The sequence below is a fragment of the Panthera pardus genome, unplaced genomic scaffold, assembly GCF_024362965.1.
Source record: "Panthera pardus isolate Hobbes unplaced genomic scaffold, ASM2436296v1 HiC_scaffold_27, whole genome shotgun sequence".
In the NCBI taxonomy this organism is placed as follows: Eukaryota; Metazoa; Chordata; class Mammalia; order Carnivora; family Felidae; genus Panthera; species Panthera pardus.
In genome coordinates, this window is record NW_026526843.1 from 46,599,574 (window position 1) to 46,619,453 (window position 19,880).

At 38.4% G+C, this 19,880-nt stretch overlaps 1 protein-coding gene across 1 annotated transcript; it reads left to right on the plus strand.

Moving 5' to 3' along the window:
* The first annotated feature begins 739 nt into the window (after positions 1-739).
* Positions 740-7,435, plus strand: TSPAN6 (tetraspanin 6). Its single transcript, XM_019436063.2, has 8 exons — positions 740-1,111; positions 2,089-2,277; positions 2,555-2,629; positions 3,788-3,886; positions 4,389-4,523; positions 4,916-4,999; positions 6,369-6,474; positions 7,137-7,435. Exons 1-7 carry the CDS (start codon positions 1,025-1,027, stop codon positions 6,435-6,437), a joined length of 738 nt encoding a protein of 245 aa, XP_019291608.1. The 5' UTR covers positions 740-1,024; the 3' UTR covers positions 6,438-6,474; positions 7,137-7,435.
* The last annotated feature ends 12,445 nt before the right edge of the window (positions 7,436-19,880 follow it).

The following is a 19,880-nucleotide window of genomic DNA, read 5'->3' on the forward strand; positions in this document are numbered from 1 at the left end:
GGTTTCAGCCTCTCTGTGATCAGCTGGTTCTCGATCTCAAAACCCAGGGGGCTCAAATATACAGTGCCGTTCGTTCAGTTTTAACATTTAAAATGTGGAGGCGGGAGGTCACATTTACCTGACATTCTCAGTAGCACCTTCCCTTTTTTAAAACTTTACTGTTGATAGCTGAAGTTACATTTCAATATTAATCACTTTAGAACATTTTCCCTCGACTTTCCAATTGTTTAGAGGATAACAGAGGAGAAAGATAATGGATTTTGCAAATTTCTATAGGAAAATTGTCAAATTCATTAACAATCTCTCATACCTAACTTCGGAATTCTTTCAAGAAGTGATTACTTCCCACAGTCCATTCACTCTTAATGCCCCGCTCCCCACCACATGAAACAATGTTCAAAAATTGAAAAGCACAGAACAAGTGAAAAAGAAATCAGCTTAATATCACCACTCAGGTAAATTTTACTTTTCCTCAGTTTTTGTCTAAAAACATATGACTGTACGTGTCGCTTTGTAATACGCTTTCTCACTGGAAATATATTTCTTGAGGATATTTAGCCATGTAATAAAAGATTCTTAGATCACTTTTAACCTCTTTTTTCATTCCTTTCTTTCCCTTTAGGGCACCAGGGGCGGGCAAGGCCCAATCTCAGAGTGCTGCTGGCGCTCCTGGTGATAGAACAATATGATCAAGTTATAAGGGTAGGGAGCGGTGGGGAGCGGGAAAGATTCCTTGAGAGAAAAAAAATTAAGAAAGCTCTACTTGAAGATCTAAGAAATTCCCGACAATAGAACTTTGTATATGGTTTTCGGTAACCTTCAGCAAGGGGCGCTCAGAAATTGTCGTCACTTTTCGGAGAGCCTCCCGGACTTTACCCTGTAGAAAATTGTACAGTGTTTCCGGCTCTTCTCAGTTGTAGACGCTCGTAAGTTTCCGGCAGTTTCCGGGGAGACTCAGGGACTCTGCGTTTCTCTTGCTCTGTTCTGCTCGCCTGGTGCGGCGGGACAGGGTCCTGAGCTAATCATGGCGTCCCCGTCTCGGAGACTGCAGACCAAACCAGTCATTACTTGTTTCAAGAGCGTCCTCTTGATCTACACTTTCATCTTCTGGGTGAGAAACGGAGGAGCCCGGGGGCGGGTGGGGTTGCGGGCTTTGGTGGGGGGTGTGACGCTGAGCGGAGGGTGCTCAGGTCCGGGGTGGGGAGGGAGGCGCGGGAGGGGTTTGGCCGGCTGTCGCCGCAGTGACCCTGACGGTGGCAATGAGTTGCCGGGGTCTTGCTTGGGCATCTTGCCGGCTGCGGGGGGAGTGCTGGACGGTGGCAGCCAATAGGCTGTGCTGGGGACACAGATGCGCTTAGGATTCGAATTTGAGGCGGGGGACGAGGAAGGGAGTTAACTCCCCAGAGCTCTCAGAGGGTGTCCCCGGACCTTTTCGAGAGGCAAGGCTTGCCCCTCCCCTCTGAGGGCTCACTCGCTTAATAGTCTCTTTCTTTTCACTGCTTCGTAAGAGGGGAGTATTTCACAGGTAAGTATACTAATGGCTGCACTCCCGCCAACCTATCATCCAGCTTGCTTTTGTGTAGTATCCTTTTGTACGCTGTGCTCAACTCCGCATGGGGTTGGGGGAGGGGGAAGTTTCAGGAACTCCTAGAAACACTTTTTTCCCTTCTCCAGGAAGGTGTGCTTCCTAGGGCGGGAGTAAAGCAGTTAAATAAGTTGTTATTCCTAGGACAGATATGCCACAGACTTCTGTTTATACAAAAAAAAAAAAAAAAAAAGATGAAGTTTAAGAATTTTGTTAAGATGCCTTCTCTAGCAGTCCCCCTGGTTTTGCTCTGGTTTCCTGGGTTACCTGGTGATCTAGCGTGGATTTATCAAGGCCTGTCGTTTTGTGCAGATCCCCTTCCTGCCCCTTGTCTCCCATATCCCAGCCACAGCTCTGTGGCCACAGACTGCTAAATTCGTACACCTATTGCATCTTAAATACCCAGTGGTTTGTGGTTTGAAGGTGCTGCTGTGTATATTATACTTTCTGTTCTCTATTATACAGTGTATATTATACTTTCTGTTCTCTGGTTTCCCACATAGATCACTGGTGTTATCCTTCTTGCCATTGGCCTTTGGGGCAAGGTGAGCCTGGAGAATTATTTTTCCCTTTTAAATGAGAAGGCCACCAATGTCCCCTTTGTGCTCATTGGCACCGGCACTGTCATTATTCTTTTGGGCACCTTTGGCTGTTTTGCTACCTGCCGAGCTTCTGCATGGATGCTAAAACTGGTGAGTCCTTGTTTTCCTTAGAATTGATTCTTGGTTTTAGAAGAGTCTTATATGTTGTAGGCTTTGTTTCTTGAAACTGGCCACGGCCCTTTAGGATTTTTCCTGTTACTTCCCAAGTAACACTTCACCTTCCAGTTCCCACTTTTGTTGTGTTTCCCCTGTCCTTTTTAATAAAAACATGCTGAACTGATTGAGCAGACTATATTTTTCTTTGACTCCCTTTGCTGCTGTGATGTATCTTATTTATGCTGACTTGGACTTTCTTTTTATCCCACAGTATGCAATGTTTCTGACTCTCATTTTTTTGGTTGAACTGGTCGCTGCCATCGTAGGATTTGTTTTTAGACATGAGGTAAGCTTGAATTAGGCAACCTATTAATATGTTAAAAGTTATTCTCCTAGACATAAAAAACAGAGTTAAAGGCAGTTTTTAAAAGTTCAAAAACCACTCTTAAAGCTTACTTTTATGTAATGCTTATTTTTTCAGCCTGTAGCTGACAATAATGGCTTTCTTGTAAAAATTTTAACCCATTTTTAATAAAAAAATTAGAAAATTGTAAAGACTGACAATCACCAGAAGGAAATTACAGGTACCCATAATGACATGTATTTCCAGTTCTTTTTCTGTGTACAAGTACCTACTGAAGTGAAGATAGTACAATTTATAACTTTACTGATAGGACAATATTTAAAGCACAAAATTTATAACACAAGATTGATACCTTCTCCACTTATGCCACACATATTTATTTATTTATTTATTTATTTATTTATTTATTTAATGTTTATTTATTTTTGAGAGAGAGACAGAGCATGAGCAGGGGAGTGGCAGGGAGGGAAGGAGACACAGAATCTGAAGCAGGCTTCAGGCCCTGAGCTGTCAGTACAGAGCCTGATGCCGGGCTTGAACTCACGAACTGTGAGATCATGACCTAAGCTGAAGTCGGAAGTCGGATGCTTAATTGACTGAGCTGCCCACGCGCCCCATTATGCCACATATTTCTAACAGATTGGATATACTTAGTGAAAATCATCAAAACTTTAATATTGAATTAGAAATCAGAGTTCCACTGTTAAACCTGGGGTTGGGGAATCATTTGGTGAGTAGTGAAGGTTCTTCAATGAGAGTGTTTTACAAAGTGTGGTAGTACAGTCTCCCAAAGTAAGGTTTTGTAGCTTAAAAATTTTACAGGCATCAAATTTGTACTTAAAGTAGAGAAAAACTTGGGGAGGGATACAGGAGTACAGAGCTGCCGCTTGAATAAATGCTCCCATAGCACTTTGAACTTGAGTGTTTATCATCTTTTATCGTAATGTTTTGCTTAGTAATCCTCTCAACTAGACTATATCCCATAGAGGACAGGATTGGACCGTAGAAATTAATTACCATACATGTTGTTATTGTCAAAGATATGATCATTGGTCAGATGTGGGGATTTTTTATTTGACCTAGAAACCTAAGAGACTTTGTAGAATTTTTATTTACTAGCATTGTATTTCTTTGCTGTAGATTAAGAACAGTTTTAAGAATAATTATGAGGAAACTATAAAGCAGTATAACTCTACGGGAGATTATAGAAGCGATGCAGTAGACAAGATTCAAAATACGGTAAGTGGTCATAGGTGGTGGCTTCTCAAGTGGGGAACACATTCCTTATCTCCTTAGAGAAGAGAAATAGGCCCCTGGCTACTAGGTGTTGTCCACTTGTACGATATTCTCATTACAATCTTTGATCAGGAGAAAATATGTCCCTGGAAAGATAGGTCCCTGGAAAGAAGTATGGGATGATACTAAGTCACATATCTCCATTTTCTCCTAATCATTCTCCTCACATGTACACCTCTTCACTCTTCACATCACAGACCAAGTACTGTTAGTACCAACTAGAGCAGGAAAGTGAGTCCAGTGCAAAAATTTTACACTTGTTATTAGGGGAAAAAAAGGTGCTAATCTGTTGAATTACAATGCTGATTGAGGACAGCCACTTAAAAATATTAGGATAGGGATCATTGAGTATAATATTGTTTTGAGGACAAATTGCAGTCTAAGATGATAGGTTAAATGTTTGACTACAATGATGTAAACTATAAATGTGTTTTTTTTTTTTCAGTTGCATTGTTGTGGTGTCACCGACTATAGAGATTGGAAGGATACTAATTATTACTTAGAAAAAGGATTTCCCAAGAGTTGCTGCAAACTTGAAAATTGTTCTCCACAGAGAGATGCTGATAAAGTAAACAATGAAGTAAGGAGCCTTTAATATTGTTTTATTTGAAAATATTAACTGAATACAGAGTTGACTCCATTTTTAATTTTTAGTCACACTAAATATAATCAGAAATAGGCAGGGCAAGTATTAGTCTCATTGAGTAAATGAGGAAACTGAAGCTCAGACAATTTCACTTGAGTTCACACAATGAGCAAATAACACTTTTAAATGCATAATACAAGAGGTGGAACTTCTACTCTTCAAACTTCTGTCGAGAACATTGTGCTTGAGAGGAGATAAGATTTGTTATATAAAAGAGTAAATTTTAATAAAATGACAAAGGCAGTGGTAGCTAAAGCTCCTGTTTTGGCAGAAGTGTTCCTTGTTGCTTGTGCTGTACTTAATATTTTATTTTCCACTCCCATTAGGGTTGTTTTATAAAGGTGATGACCATTATAGAGTCAGAAATGGGAGTGGTTGCGGGAATTTCCTTTGGAGTTGCTTGCTTCCAGGTAAGTCCTTGTAGTTAGGAGTGTTTTGTCACTCTTGTTAGGTGTAAGCTAGAATATTTCCACTGTGAAGGATTCAGGGCACTTCCAGAGAAGTCACATTTTCACAAAGTCTCAGCTTCTCATCACAGTATTGCATGACTTTTATTTTAATTAGACACATATGGAGTCAATCATTTGCATTTGGGTCTTAAATAGACCCAGTAAATAAAACCGTAGCTTTGTTTTATTTTGGAGGGGATGATTTGCTGTTTTCATTCCAGTTTTTTGATGCCTTGGATCTTATGTTTTCCCACACTGTTTTCCACAATTAGAATTCTCTAAATTTTATTCTCAGTTTACCGGCTCTTTTGACCATAGCCTGTCATGCTTTGAAACTACAAAAAGCAAGACTTAGAATTACCTCCTAGTAGCACATACCTGGTGCCCTGTTGGGAATGGCAGTTTTCCAGCATCATAGTTTATTAATTAAACAAAAGCATTAGATAGATGGGAACAGTGTTTTTCGGTGCAGTAAAGATTCTACATGATTCAGATTTTTCTTTCCTGGGCTGCAACTGCCTGATGAGTTGCATATAAGGTCTGACTTAAAAAATTTTGATCACACGATCCCCACATTCAATATGTGTGCCTGTTATGTTGGGTATGTGCTATGTTGTGGGTCAAATTGTATTTTCTGAGTTGTGCTACTTCTCACTGTGACATGAAAATTTAGTGTTGTGGCTCTAAACAATTTTTTTTAGGGGTTGGGAGGTTTTCCTATATTAAACATCGTGGAGACAAAACTGAAAGAATTGATAGACTTCATTTTGACCTTTGTGATTGGTTTTGGAAGTCTAATCTTAATGCATTTCTAAAATAGCATATATAGCTGTATCTCAATCTGTACCAATAGAATAGCCACTAGCACGTTTGAAAGGTTCTAATTAAATGAAATAAAAAATTGAATGCCTCAATCTAGCCCCATTTGAAGTGCTCAAAAGCCACCTGTGGCTAGTGGTTTGCTTATGGAACAGCCTTCACAGATGGAGATTTTATGTGATGAGATGCTTATGCTAAGCCAAATCCTTTTTGTTCTGATAGCTGATAAGTTATCTGGTAAGTTTCTCCAAAACTTAATGACATTTAGGACTTTTGTCAGTGACTGTTGTGAAATTCCAGGTCACAGTAGTGGTAAAACTTCCCTTATATTCTTTGAATGTTATTTAGGTGCTGCTGAGTATCAAACACAGCTGTTGAGAAAAACTTCAGGAAATTATTAGTGAATTAGAAGTGAAAGGAAAATAAACCTATATCCTGAGGTCTTTAAGCTCTTTTGTGTCTGTGTGTGTGTGTGTGTGTGTGTTTAATTGTTTTTGTATTTTGTTTTTAGCTGATTGGAATCTTTCTAGCCTACTGCCTCTCTCGAGCCATAACAAATAACCAGTATGAGATAGTGTAATCGGCAAATCACGGGCTTACTCCTCTCCAATTTTAAGGTATGTTCATTTTAGTCCTCAACTCTGTCTTGGTGTTTCCTTCAGCCTGTTCATGTGATGGATGGACTGAGTTTGCCAAGGTCTTGCCGACTGGTGCGTTCAAGTCTTATTGGTACTGTGTTAGCCCTGCATAGGTAGGTCAGGTCTCTAAAACACAAGGCATGGCCACAAAGGGCAGAAGAGCCTTTCGGGGTTTTACCTACACGTCAATCTAAAGGTCCTAAGTGGTCCCCTTTCTGACAAATTTGTACCTACATGGAAAAAAAAATGGAGAATCCTAGTAGTGACCTTACTTGTCAGGTTCCCTGGGAAGTACACTCTGCTCTTGACCCAATATTGGCATTTTCCCTGGTCTTTTACTGAGTTTTCATTTACCACACTCCCCTGGTGAACTATTCTTAGAGCCATAAATGGATCTAGCCTACCTTGGAACCCGATTTGGAGGAAATATGTGTTTCAATACTTCCAGTATTTGAATGGTAAACCGTGAAAACTCTTGCTGGCTGAATTAATCCCTTAAGGTATCCTTCACATTTTAATTGAGCCACTGACTGGGAACACATGAAGGTCTTCATTAGCAGAGTAGATGCTAACGTGTGCAAGTGAATATAGATATTGAAATTTGGGTTATAAGTAAATTAACTTTTTTTCTTTAATTTTAGGACATTTACATCCCCCCCTGTGAACTATGATATTGCCTGGATGGAAGACAGCTTAACACTTCTTACCAATAGACCAAAAAATTGCATCAATAGCCTGATTCAGTCAAGACGTTTATTCAATATAGGTCCACCTTCTGGCCCATTCATGTTAGATTACTGAAAAATTATATAAGTAGCCTGATTCAATCAAGACATTTGTTCAATATAGGTCCACCTTTTGGCCCATTCATGTTAGATCATTGAAACCCCTGTATCACTGTGAAATACTGGAAGAGCTAGTAAATTGTAAATGAAGCAAAGCTGTGTTCCTCTTGACTCTTATTTTGCTCAATGTGGGGCCTTGAGGCCTTTTATTTATTTTTACAGAGAATATGAGCAAGGGAGGGGAAAGGGGAGAGAGAATATTTTTTTTAATGTTTATTCATTTTTGAGAGACAGAATGCAAGTTGAGGGGTAGTGGTGGGCAGAGAGAGGGAGAAACAGAATCCAAAGCAGGCTCCAGGCTCTGAGCTGTTCTGAGCTGTCCGCACAGAGCCTGATGCGGGGCTCGAACCCACGAGCCGTGAGATCATGACCTGAGCTGAAGTTGGGCGCTTAACCGACTGAACCACCCAGGTGCCCAGGGAGAGAGAATCTTAAGCAAGCTCCAGAGCCTGCCCTAGAGTTTGATCTCACTGACTGTGACATCATGACCTGAGCCTAAGTCAAGAGTCGGATGCTTAACCGACTGAGCCACCCAGGTGCCCTACAAGGTGGGGCTTTTGAAAGGTGCTGTGAATTTGCTATTTTATGTAGTGTTACAAAATGATCCCTCTGAATTTGCTTACTGATATAGTGTGACAGAAAATTGACCCTTCTGAACTGGCCATTTCCCAGACAAGTTTAAATTATTGTACAACTTGTATCAAGTTGTATGTTCTGTAATCTCTGTTTTGCTGATGGAGAGTCACACTGTATAATTTAATTCTGGCCAGCAGTTGGATGGTACTCATCATTGGGGTTGTCAGATGGTCTGATCCATCTCTAACCTGAGGCACTAAAGACTAAAAGCACTACCAATATTATGTTACACTTTGCATTTCTTTGCCTCCAAATTAAGGTGTTTATATTGATGTTTTTATATTTCCCCCTACTGTTTGAAAGGTTCTAATTATTAATGATGTTGGAATTCTGTATTTTCCTTAGGAATTTAAAGCAATTCACCTTTATTAGCTTTAGTTGGTATTTTTCAGTTTGATATGACTTGTCAATATTGTAGTCACCTTTCATAGTCTTAGTTTCAGTTTGTGCCTTTGACTAAATATAAATCTTTTACATGATAAATATTGTTTTCCTCTACAACCATCATATTTAACTTTTAGAAAATCTGGCATGGTTGTTTTCATGGAAAAGGCTAAACCCCACATTTCTACTAGGGTATGGTTTCAGATATGAAATATAAAACTGAGGTCTTGACTCTGTCATTTTCAAAAAGTATTTGTTTACAAAAAGTATTCCTTGTGAAAAGATAACCTTCTGTATTATGAAATAGCATATACTTGGCATTCTCCTGAAGATCGGCTATTTTGACTGTATAGCTTACATTAAGAAGTTGGATAGGGACAGATGTAACCTATCCAGATGTACTTTCTGGGTAATAAGGAAATTAATAATCAACTAAACTTTGAGGTAATGTGGAGAATTCTTTCCTTGGTTTTGACTTTCTTTACACATCTGTTAGTAGAACCTAGCTCTTCTTTGCCATGCATCCACACTGTCCTTGAATTTGATGTAAGGGGGAGTCAATCACAGTTATAAATTGGACAAAAAGTACTAGTTAAGAATCATGGTGTCTTTCAGCATGGTATTGGCATAAAAACAGACACATAGACCAATGGAATAGAATAGAAACCCCAGAACTAGACCCACAAACGTATGGCCAACTCATCTTTGACAAAGCAGGAAAGAACATCCAATGGAAAAAAGACAGTCTCTTTAACAAATGGTGCTGGGAGAACTGGACAGCAACATGCAGAAGGTTGAAACTAGACCACTTTCTCACACCATTCACAAAAATAAACTCAAAATGGATAAAGGACCTGAATGTGAGACAGGAAACCATCAAAACCCTAGAGGAGAAAGCAGGAAAAGACCTCTCTGACCTCAGCCGTAGCAATCTCTTACTCGGCACATCCCCAAAGGCAAGGGAATTAAAAGCAAAAGTGAATTACTGGGACCTTATGAAGATAAAAAGCTTCTGCACAGCAAAGGAAACAACCAACAAAACTAAAAGGCAACCAACGGAATGGGAAAAGATATTTGCAAACGACACATCGGACAAAGGGCTAGTATCCAAAATCTATAAAGAGCTCATCAAACTCCACACCCGAAAAACAAATAACCCAGTGAAGAAATGGGCAGAAAACATGAATAGACACTTCTCTAAAGAAGACATCCGGATGGCCAACAGGCACATGAAAAGATGTTCAACGTCGCTCCTTATCAGGGAAATACAAATCAAAACCACACTCAGATACCACCTCACGCCAGTCAGAGTGGCCAAAATGAAGAAATCAGGAGACTATAGATGCTGGAGAGGATGTGGAGAAACAGGAACCCTCTTGCACTGTTGGTGGGAATGCAAATTGGTGCAGCCGCTCTGGAAAGCAGTGTGGAGGTTCCTCAGAAAATTAAAAATAGACCTACCCTATGACCCAGCAATAGCACTGCTAGGAATTTATCCAAGGGATACAGGAGTACTGATGCATAGGGGCACCTGTACCCCAATGTTTATAGCGGCACTCTCAACAATAGCCAAATTATGGAAAGAGCCTAAATGTCCATCAACTGATGAATGGATAAAGAAATTGTGGTTTATATACACAATGGAATACTACGTGGCAATGAGAAAAAATGAAATATGGCCTTTTGTAGCAACATGGATGGAACTGGAGAGTGTGATGCTAAGTGAAATAAGCCATACAGAGAAAGACAGATACCATATGGTTTCACTCTTATGTGGATCCTGAGAAACATAACAGAAACCCATGGGGGAGGGGAAGGAAAAAAAAAAAAAAAAAAGAGGTTAGAGTGGGAGAGGGCCAAAGCATTAGAGACTGTTAAAAACTGAGAACAAACTGAGGGTTGATGGGGGGTGGGAGGGAGGGCAGGGTGGGTGATGGGTATTGAGGAGGGCACCTTTTGGGATGAGCACTGGGTGTTGTATGGAAACCAATTTGACAGTAAATTTCATATATTAAAAAAAATAAAAAAAAAAAAAAAAAAAACAATCATGGTGTCTTTGGGTACATGTCTTTATATGCTTGGAATTACTGTGCAAAGAACCTTCTCCATGAAAACATTTGACAGGGCTTTAAAATTTTTTTTTAATGTCTATTTTTGACAGAGAGAGACAGAATGTGAGTGGGGGAAGGACAGAGAGAGAGGGAGACAGAATCAGAATCAGGCTCCAGGCTCCAAGCTGTCAACACAGAACCTGACATGGGTCAAGAACCATGAACTGTGAGATCATGACCTGATCCGAAGTCGGTTGCTTAACCGACTGGGCCACCCAGGCACCCCTTGACAGGGCTTTTGACTTAAGATCGAGTGTTAGGGGCAACTGGGTGCCTCAGTAGTTTGAGCATCCGACTCTTGATTTAGGCTCAGGTCATAATCCCAGGGTCATGGGATCGAGCTCAGTATTGGACTCCACACTGGGTATGGAGCCTGCTTAAAATTCAAAGACAAATATCATATGACTTCACTCACATGAGGATTTTAAGATACAAAAAAGATGAACATAAGGGAAGGGAAGCAAAAATAATATAAAAACGGAGGGGGACAAAAACAGAAGAGACTCTTAAATATGGGGAACAAACAGGGTTACTGGAGGGGTTGTGGGAGGGGGGACGGGCTAAATGGGTAAGGGGCATTAAAGAATCTACCTCTGAAATCATTGTTGCACTATATGCTAACTAACTGGGATGTAAATTAAAAAAAAAATAAATAAAAATTAAAAAGATTCTCTCCCTCTGCCCCTTGCACACTGTCTTTTTAAAATTAAAAAAAAAAAAAAGAGTGATAAAACAGTTGAAAAACAGTGGCTTTCCAAATGTAGTAGATCAGATTTTTGGCTATTGGAATTAGGGAGTCTAAAGAAGAACACTTTTAAAGGATAATCCAATTTTCAAATAGGTATATTTCACTAGGATGGCCTAGAAGAACTTTAAGTTGTCTAAGTAGTTTTCTTAAAGTTAAGAGTGTTCCCTCATTGTTAAAAAGAAAAAAAAAACCGTAAAATACAGAATGTAGAAAGAAAAAAACCACCACAGCTATAGATGGGTTGGTGTATTTATTTTAAGGTGGGCTTATTTTGGATGGCCAGTTACAAAAGTCCCTTATAGCTGATGTGTGCCTGTGCATCCCAGACTGTAAAATGCACCTCTGTCTTCAATGTGCCAAAGGCATCCTGTGGGTTGTCTCACTTCCAGGAACCAGGTTATTTACTGCAAAGTGGCTCTGAACTCCACCTTGAGAAGCAGAGCTCCACAGGTATATTTTTTGAATGTGTAGAAAGCCTGGCAACTTTGGCTTATTCCTGTGGGGGATTAGGTTTATGTTGTAGGCATCAAACTTTCATGGAAACAAATACCCAATACAAGGTATAAATGTCATTTCTGTTTCTCCTCAAAGGTCACACAGGATTCTTTGAGACTTGATGCTTTTAACCTCCTGTCAGAATCCAAGTTGGTCCTTTGCCAGTGATGCGGCTAACCAAACTGATTAAACTATTGAAAGGCAAAGCAATGTACACATTTTTTGTGAAACTGAGGAAACTTTGGTTCCTTTGTGTGGGCTTTTGTATTTGTAGAAAAAAAAAAACTAACACAAGGTATAAATACCATTTCTGCCTTTCCTCACTGCGTACATAAGATACATTGAAATTTGAGAGGCACCTGCGTGGCTCAGTGGTTTAAGTGTCTGACTTCGACTCAGGTCACGATGCCACGGTTTGTGAGTTAGAGCCCCGTGTTATGCTCTGTGCTGACAAGCTCAGAGCCTGGAGCCTGCTTCAGATCTGTGTCTCCCTCTCTCTTTGTCCCTTCCCCGCTCGCACTTTGTCTCTCTCAAAAATAAAATAAACATTAATTTTTTTTTAAAAAAAGATACAATTAATTTGATTTTTTTTACACTTGCTGCCCTTTGAGATTGACACTTTGCCTCTGATGTGGGGAACCAAACTTTTTGAAATCAAAAAGGAAAACAAAAGGCTAATATATCAGAAAATAATACATAAACTGAAACAGTTATGGGAAATGAGACTTTCATTTTTAAGTCATAGGTCTAAAACTTCACCCAGATTCCTTGTGAGAAAGAAGCCATCATGATTTAATTATGGCTTTTCTATTAGGTACCCCTACCCCATGGAGCTCAGTAGAATTAGGCACTTGTAAGAGTATAGCAAATGTTAATGAAATAAATGAATGAGTGAGTGAATCTAATTATAATGGCTCTTTAATGTTCTGTGAGAAATAAGCAGTTGATCTAAATACCTCACTCCATATAAACCATTGTTTATATAATAGAAACCACCTGCCCCATCAGGAACCACTTAACCTCAGAAACCACTGCTAACTTCCTCCTGGTCACATCACTTTTTGCTGCTTCTCTTTTTTGAACTCGTTGCTACTTTTGATGCCGCTGAAGATTCTTGTTTTGTTTTTTGCTTTGACCTTGTAATGTCCTGCTTTCTTTCCTTTTTACTGCCCTTTCTAGTTTACTTTACTGTCTTAATATCCTCCTGCTTTCAAGTGTGGCTTCCCCCCAAAGGCTTGCATTTGACTTTCTGCTCTTAGATTATGCTGACCTTGGAGGGATTAAATGTAGAGGATCATCAGGCCTAACTAACCCTTTGCTCTCTGGTTGTACACTTTAACTTTTTAAATATTTATTTTTGAGAAAGAGAGAGAGAGAGAGAGAGAGAGAGAGAGAATGAGCAGAGGAGGGGCAGAGAGAGAGGGAGACACAGAATCCGAAGCAGGCTCCAGGCTCTGAGCTGCCAGCACAGAACCCGACACGGGGCTTGAACTCACAAACCGTGAGATCATGACCTGAGCTGAAGTTGGACCCTTAACCGATTGAGCCAACCAAGTGCCCCTCTGGTTGTACACTTTAGTTGTGTGCTGGTCATAGCAGGTCCTCCCTGCTCCAACACCCAAAAGCTCAGCATTCAGAACACTTCAAAAGTCAAAAACTCCTCCTATAACATCTAATCCATGCATAGTAGGCCCTCATCTGATGTTGACTGAACTGGCTCCTTCACCAGGAATAACACAGTTTATGGGAATTGGGGGAAATAGGTCAGTTGCTCTAAGAGTTCATTACCATTATCTCTGCCGCATGCATTTATTTATCAGGCTAATGTAAATTCTTTGTGTAAAATTCTCATATTTGATCTGGTGTTGTTCTCATTACCATGTCCTCAAAATTTTTATTTAAAAAATAAAGACGACTGAAGTAGTAACTTGTAAAGACTCTTCTGTCTTCCCACAAGTTTCTCACCACCTTTTCTGGGAAAGGTGCCTAGTAGCAACATCCTCAAAACAAACCAAACTGTCATGGTACTTACCTGGATATAGATTATCAGTTCACAAATGAGAGTACACAGCATCTAAGTAGTTGATACAACTGCTCAGAAACATCACTGGAATGGATGAGTAGCTATACTGTGGACATAGGGAAACACACCTGGGGTATAAGAGATTTTGAGAGGTGAGGGATGACATCCATACATTTTCACTCTGTAATACACTTCCTTAGCAGGAAAATAGCATATAAGGTAGAATCTTTGTAAAAAGTCTTTATTTTTTCTCCTAGTCAGAGGAGATAAGAGAACTAATGTTTATTGAACACTCACTAAAGGCCAGACACTGTGTAAGGTGCTGCAATCGACTAACTTGTGTGGGGAGGTAGTGTTATTCCATCTTTTCAGAAAAACCACTCACAAAAAGCTGAAGATTAGGTTAATTAATCTTCCCAAGATCACATAAGCTAGTAATAGATTTGTGATTTGAACTTTAATCTGTCTGACTCTGAAGCCCCATGCTTCCTTCATTGGATTTTTCTGTGTCTCAATAGCAAAAAGACTCTGGAGGTTATGTGAAGCTAGTCCATATCCAGAGAAGAGAAGTACAAAAATAAAAAAGATTATTCTTCAAATATCTTTTTGTAATGTTTATTTATTTATTTTAAGAGGGAGAGAGCATGTGCGCATGAGCAGGGGAGGGGCAGAGAGAGAGGGAGAGAGAGAGAATCCCAAGCAGGCTCTGTGCTGACAGCCCCAACATGGGGCTCCATCTCACGAACTGTGAGATCATGATCTAAGCTGAAATCAAAGGGAGGATACTTAACCTACAGAGCCACCCAGGCACCCCCTCTTCAAATACCTTTTAATTAGTCTTTACTGAATATGAATTTTTAAAAAGGAAGCTTTCATGAAAAAGAGTACCCCATTTTCTCACAATATGCTGTTGTAGGGTGTTGACATTCAATTACAAAAACAAACAAAGCTTGTTGTTACTCCCTGCCCCCAATAACGTTATTAAGCCAAAGATATGCTTGCAAAGAGTTAATCACATTCTACACATTAACCCTGTACATTTTCTTTTAAGTGTCTTGTCACACAGTGAATGCTTCCTAAAGTTTATAAGCTAATATTTCCTATGTTAGTAAAGATACTCCTCAATATTTAGCTGTTTTCATAATGTAATCTCTTGTGAATATCTTTAAATATTGAGTGGAAAACCACACAAAATACCAAACCTCTGCTACACAGAAGCACACATAGGCTTGAGGTAGAATCACTCACATCCTGTAGGCACAAATCCAAACACGTGCTTTTCTTGAATGGGTTTGTGTGCACACATGTGTATGCATGCAGATAATCTATCTCCTACAGCATAGCAGCAATTTCTGAGGCAGCCAGTCCCCAGGGTGTGCCTCAGGCATCTCTGCAGTTCAGAGCTGCACACCACAGCTCAGTGCAGTCTTGAATCCAGCCCAGTAATAGCCTGGTCCTGGCAGGGGAGCAAGCAACACAGGCCTTTCTTTCATCAAGTCTTCCTCGGCTCCCATCCCTACCCTTCTTGGCCTGAACCCCATCCTGGGGCTCTGACATTGGAAGAGCAAAATGTAACAAAACACGTCATGGTAATTATTTGGGAACATGGCTGAATGTTTACCACGAAGAATTTAGAAAATATCAAACAGTTTAGGAACAATTAAAAATGCAAAAATCTGACAAATCAAAGATAACTAATGTTTTGATTTAAAAATGATGTTTCTTATCTACAAAATGAAGGCATGAATTCTAAAATGTATAAAAAATTCAGAGTTCAAAGTGGTATAAAGTAATAAATTTGTCTCCCTCTCCTGCCCACCCTTATTCCCACTTTCCAGAGGGAATTACTGATAAAAGTTCCTTGTGAATCCTTCCACATATTGCCATATAAAAGTATATCTGCATATTTTTTCTCTCCCACAAATGGAAGCCACAGATAAGATCATAGACTGTAGAGCCAGACCACCTGGGCTTGGATCCCATCTCTACCAATTATGTGTTGTGTGCTCTTCAGCAAGTTACCTGATCTCTTTGTGCCTCAGTTTCTTAATTCATGAAGTAGGGATAAATATTGCCTACTTTATAGGGCTGTTACAAATATTGAATGAGATACTGCATGCTAAGAACAACACAATGCATGGTACATAATAAGGGCTATATAAATATCAGCTATAATTCAAAAAATAACTTTATTGAGATACATTTTATGTATCCTAAAGTTCCCCCATTTCAAGTATACAATACAATGATTTGAATCTATGATGAACATTTTCATCCCCACAATGAGGTCCTTCATGCTCATTTATAGTTAAACCCTGGTCCTACTTGTAACCCTAGGCAACCGCTAATCTTTCTGTTTCCATAGATTTGGCTTTTCTAGACATTTAATAGAAGTAGAATCATATAATATGCGGGCTCTTGTGCTTGGCTTCTTTCACTTTATGAAATTCTTTGGAGGTTCATCCATGATATCAGTAGTGCATTTCTTTTTATTGCTGAATAGCATTCCATTGTATAAATATACCATATTTGTCTATCCATTTGCCAATTGGTTGGACATTTTGGTTGTTTCCAATTTTTGGCCATTCTGAATAATGTTGCAGTGAATATTTCTATACAAGTCATTGTGTGGACATGTGTTTTCATTTCTCTTGAATAGGTACCTAGGAGTGGAATTGCTGGGTTGTACGGTAATTTTATATTTAACATTTTGATGAACTGCCAAACTGTTTTCAAAGTGCCATTTTACATTCCCATCAGCATCCAATAAAGGTTCCGGTTTCTCCGTATTCTCACTGACATTTGGAATTGTCTTACTTACACTTATTCTACTGAGCACAAAATGGTATGTCATTGTGGCCTTAATTTGCATTTCCATAATGACTGATGATTGATGTTAAGCATATTTTCATGTGTTTATTATTATTATTATTATTATTTTTTCACATTTATTTATTATTGAGAGACAGAGACAGAGCATGAGCATGGGGGGGAGGGCAGGCAGAGAGAGGAGGAGACACAGAATCTGAAACAGGCTCCAGGCTCTGAGCTGTTAGCACAGAGCCCCATGTGGGGCTCGAACCCACAAACCGCGAAATCATGACCTGAGCCGAAGTCGGACACTTAACCGACTGAGCCACCCAGGCGCCCCCTTCATGTACTTATTAGTCATTTGTAAATCTTTGGTGGAAAGTCTGCTCATGTCTTTTGTCCATTTAAAAAGCTTGGTTATTTTTTTTTTTTTTTTAGTTAACATAAGAATTCTTTGTGTATTCTGGATACAAGACCTTTATCAGGTATGTGCTTAGTAAATATTTTCTCCTAGTTTTATTTGTCTTTAATTATCTTAATGGTGTCTTTTGAAGTATAAAAATTTGGATTTTGGTGAGGTCCCATTTATCCATTTTTTTCCTCTTTTATGGACCATGATTTTGGTGTTCTATCTTAGCCTATCCTGAGGTCCCATAGATCCTCTTATATTTTCTTCTAAAAGTGTTATGTTTTTAACTTCTATATGTAAGTGAAAACTTTAGACTACATTTTTGTGTGTAATGTGAGATAAGGGTCTAAGATTATCTTTTTATATGTGTATATCCAGTTATGCCAACACCATTTTGTGAACATTCTTTTCCCCCAGTGAATTGCCTTGATACTTTTGTCAAAAATTAGTTGACTTTAAATATCAGGATTTGTTTCTGAACTGTTAATTCTGTTTCATTGATCATTATGACTCTCCTTATGCTAGCACCACACTATCTTTCTTGATGAATATAGCTTTATGGTAACTTTTGAAATTGGGAAATGAGGTCCTCCAACTACTTTCTTTTTTTCAAGATTGCATTGGCTATCCTGGATTTCTTGCATTTCCATATGAACTTTGAGATCTCTTCATCAGTTTCTGCAAAAGGCCTGCTGGAATTGTGTTAAATCTATACCTCAATTTGGGGAGAATTACTATCTTAACAATATTGAGTCTTCCAATCCAAGTTCATGGACTGCTTGTCCACTTATTTGTATCTCTTTTAACTTCCCTCAGTAAAGTTTTGTAATTATTAGTTTACAAGACTTTTGCTTTGTTAAAGTTATTTCTAAGTATTTCATTCTTTTAATACTATTATAAATGAAATTGCATCCTTAATTTGAGTTTTGGATTGTTGCTCTTGGACAGAAATGCAATTGATTTTGTATATTGAACTTCTATCCTGTGGACTTGGTGTAGTTCTACTTTTTGTTTTGTTTTGTGGGTTCCTAAGGATTTTTTATACACAAGATTGTGTCGTATGCAAATATAGTTGTGCTTATACCTTTCCAGTCTGGATATCTTTTATTTCTTTTTCTTGCCTAACTTCCCTGTCTGGAATGTCCAGCCCAATGTTGAATAAAAATGAGGAGGACAGATATTCTTGTCTTGTTCTTGATCTTAATGGAAAGCTTTCAGTCTTTTACAATTAAGTATACTGTTAGCCATGAGGTTTTTATAAATGTCTTCTATCAGGTTAAGGAACTTACCTTCTATTTATAGTTTATTGAATGTTTTTATCATGAAAGGATACTATATTTTGTCAAATGCTCTTTCTGTGTTTATTGAGATTATCATGTAGTTTTTGTCTATTCAATTGGAATGATATCTTACATTGATTGATTTTCACATATTGAACCAACCTTAAATCCCACTTGGTAATTGTATGTAAACTTTTCTATATATTGCTCAATTAAATTTGCTGAATTTTGTTGATTTTTGTGCCTATATTCATAAGGAATACTGGTCTGTATCTTTCTAATCATGTCTTTGTCTAATTTGGATAATAGAAGCTTTATAGAATTAGTTGTGAGGTATTCTGTCTTACGAGTTTGTGAAGGATTGGTATTAATTCCTCTTCAGATGTTTGAAAGAATTAACCAGTGAAGCCACCTGAACCTGTATTTTTCTTTGTGGAAAGTTTATTGATTACCAATTCAATCTCTTTACTTGTTATAAATTTGTTTAGATTTCTATATCTTTTTGAATTAGTTTTGGTACCTTGAGTCTTTCTAGAAATTTGTCTGTTTCATGTAGATTATCTACTTTGATGCATAAAATTATTCATGATATTCCCTTATAATACTTTTATTTCTCTAAGGTTGGTAGTGATGTCTGCTCCTTCAATTTTTTTTAACTTTTAAAAATTTTTTAGTTTACATCTGAGTTAGCATATAGTGCAACAATGATTTCAGGAGTAGATTCCTTAATTCCCCTTACCCATTTAGCCCATGCCCCTTCCCACAATCCGTCCAATAACCCTCTGTTCTCCATATTTAAGAGTCTTTTATGCTTTCTCATTCTTGATTTAATAATGTGCACTTGAAAAAAATATGAATTCTACAGCCATTAGGTGAAGTGTTCAATGGATTTCTGTTACACTGATTTGGCTGATGGTGTTATTCATGTCTTCTATATTCTTGTTGATCTTTTGCCAAATTTTTCTATCCATTGTGAATGTGGGATATTAAAGTACCTAACTATTATGATTGAATTATCTGTTTCCCTCTCCAATTATGTCAATTTTATGTTCACATATTTCTTCAATTATGTCAATTTTATGTTCACATATTTTGAGGGTCTTTTATTACTTGCAGGAAATATACAAATTGTATCTTCCCATTTATTTGACCCCTTTTATAATTATAAAATCTTTCTCTTTGATCCTAATAACAATTTTTATCTCGAAGGCTATTTTCTCTGCTATTAATAATAGCTATTCCAGTCTTCTTTTGGTTATTGTTTACATATATTTTTGCACATACTATTTGTATCTCATTTTCCATGATTTTATATTAAAAATGTTTATTTATTTTGAGAGAGAAAGAGAGTGGAGAGGGCCAAAAAGAGGGAGAGAGAATCCCAAGTAGGCTCTGCACTGCCAGCATGGGGCCCCAGCAAGGGGCTCGAACTCATGAACCAGGAGACCATGACCTGAGCCAAAACCAAGAGTCAGATGCTTAACCCACTGAGCCACCCAGGCGCCCCACCAACCCTTTTATGTTTAACCTATTTGCATCTTTAAACATGAGGTATGTTTCTTGTAGATAGTATATAGTTGAATCATGTTTGATTTTATCCATTCTGTCAATTTCTGTCCTTTAATTGGGGAATTTATTCCATT

What these genes read in the sequence shown, in the direction of transcription:
- TSPAN6 (XM_019436063.2), top strand. Translation starts at nt 1,025, where the DNA reads ATGGCGTCCCCGTCTCGGAGACTGCAGACCAAACCAGTCATTACTTGT. An exon ending in CTGCATGGATGCTAAAACTG is followed by an intron (nt 2,278 to 2,554) that starts GTGAGTCCTTGT and finishes TTTATCCCACAG; the next exon opens with TATGCAATGTTTCTGACTCT. An exon ending in CTGATAAAGTAAACAATGAA is followed by an intron (nt 4,524 to 4,915) that starts GTAAGGAGCCTT and finishes CACTCCCATTAG; the next exon opens with GGTTGTTTTATAAAGGTGAT.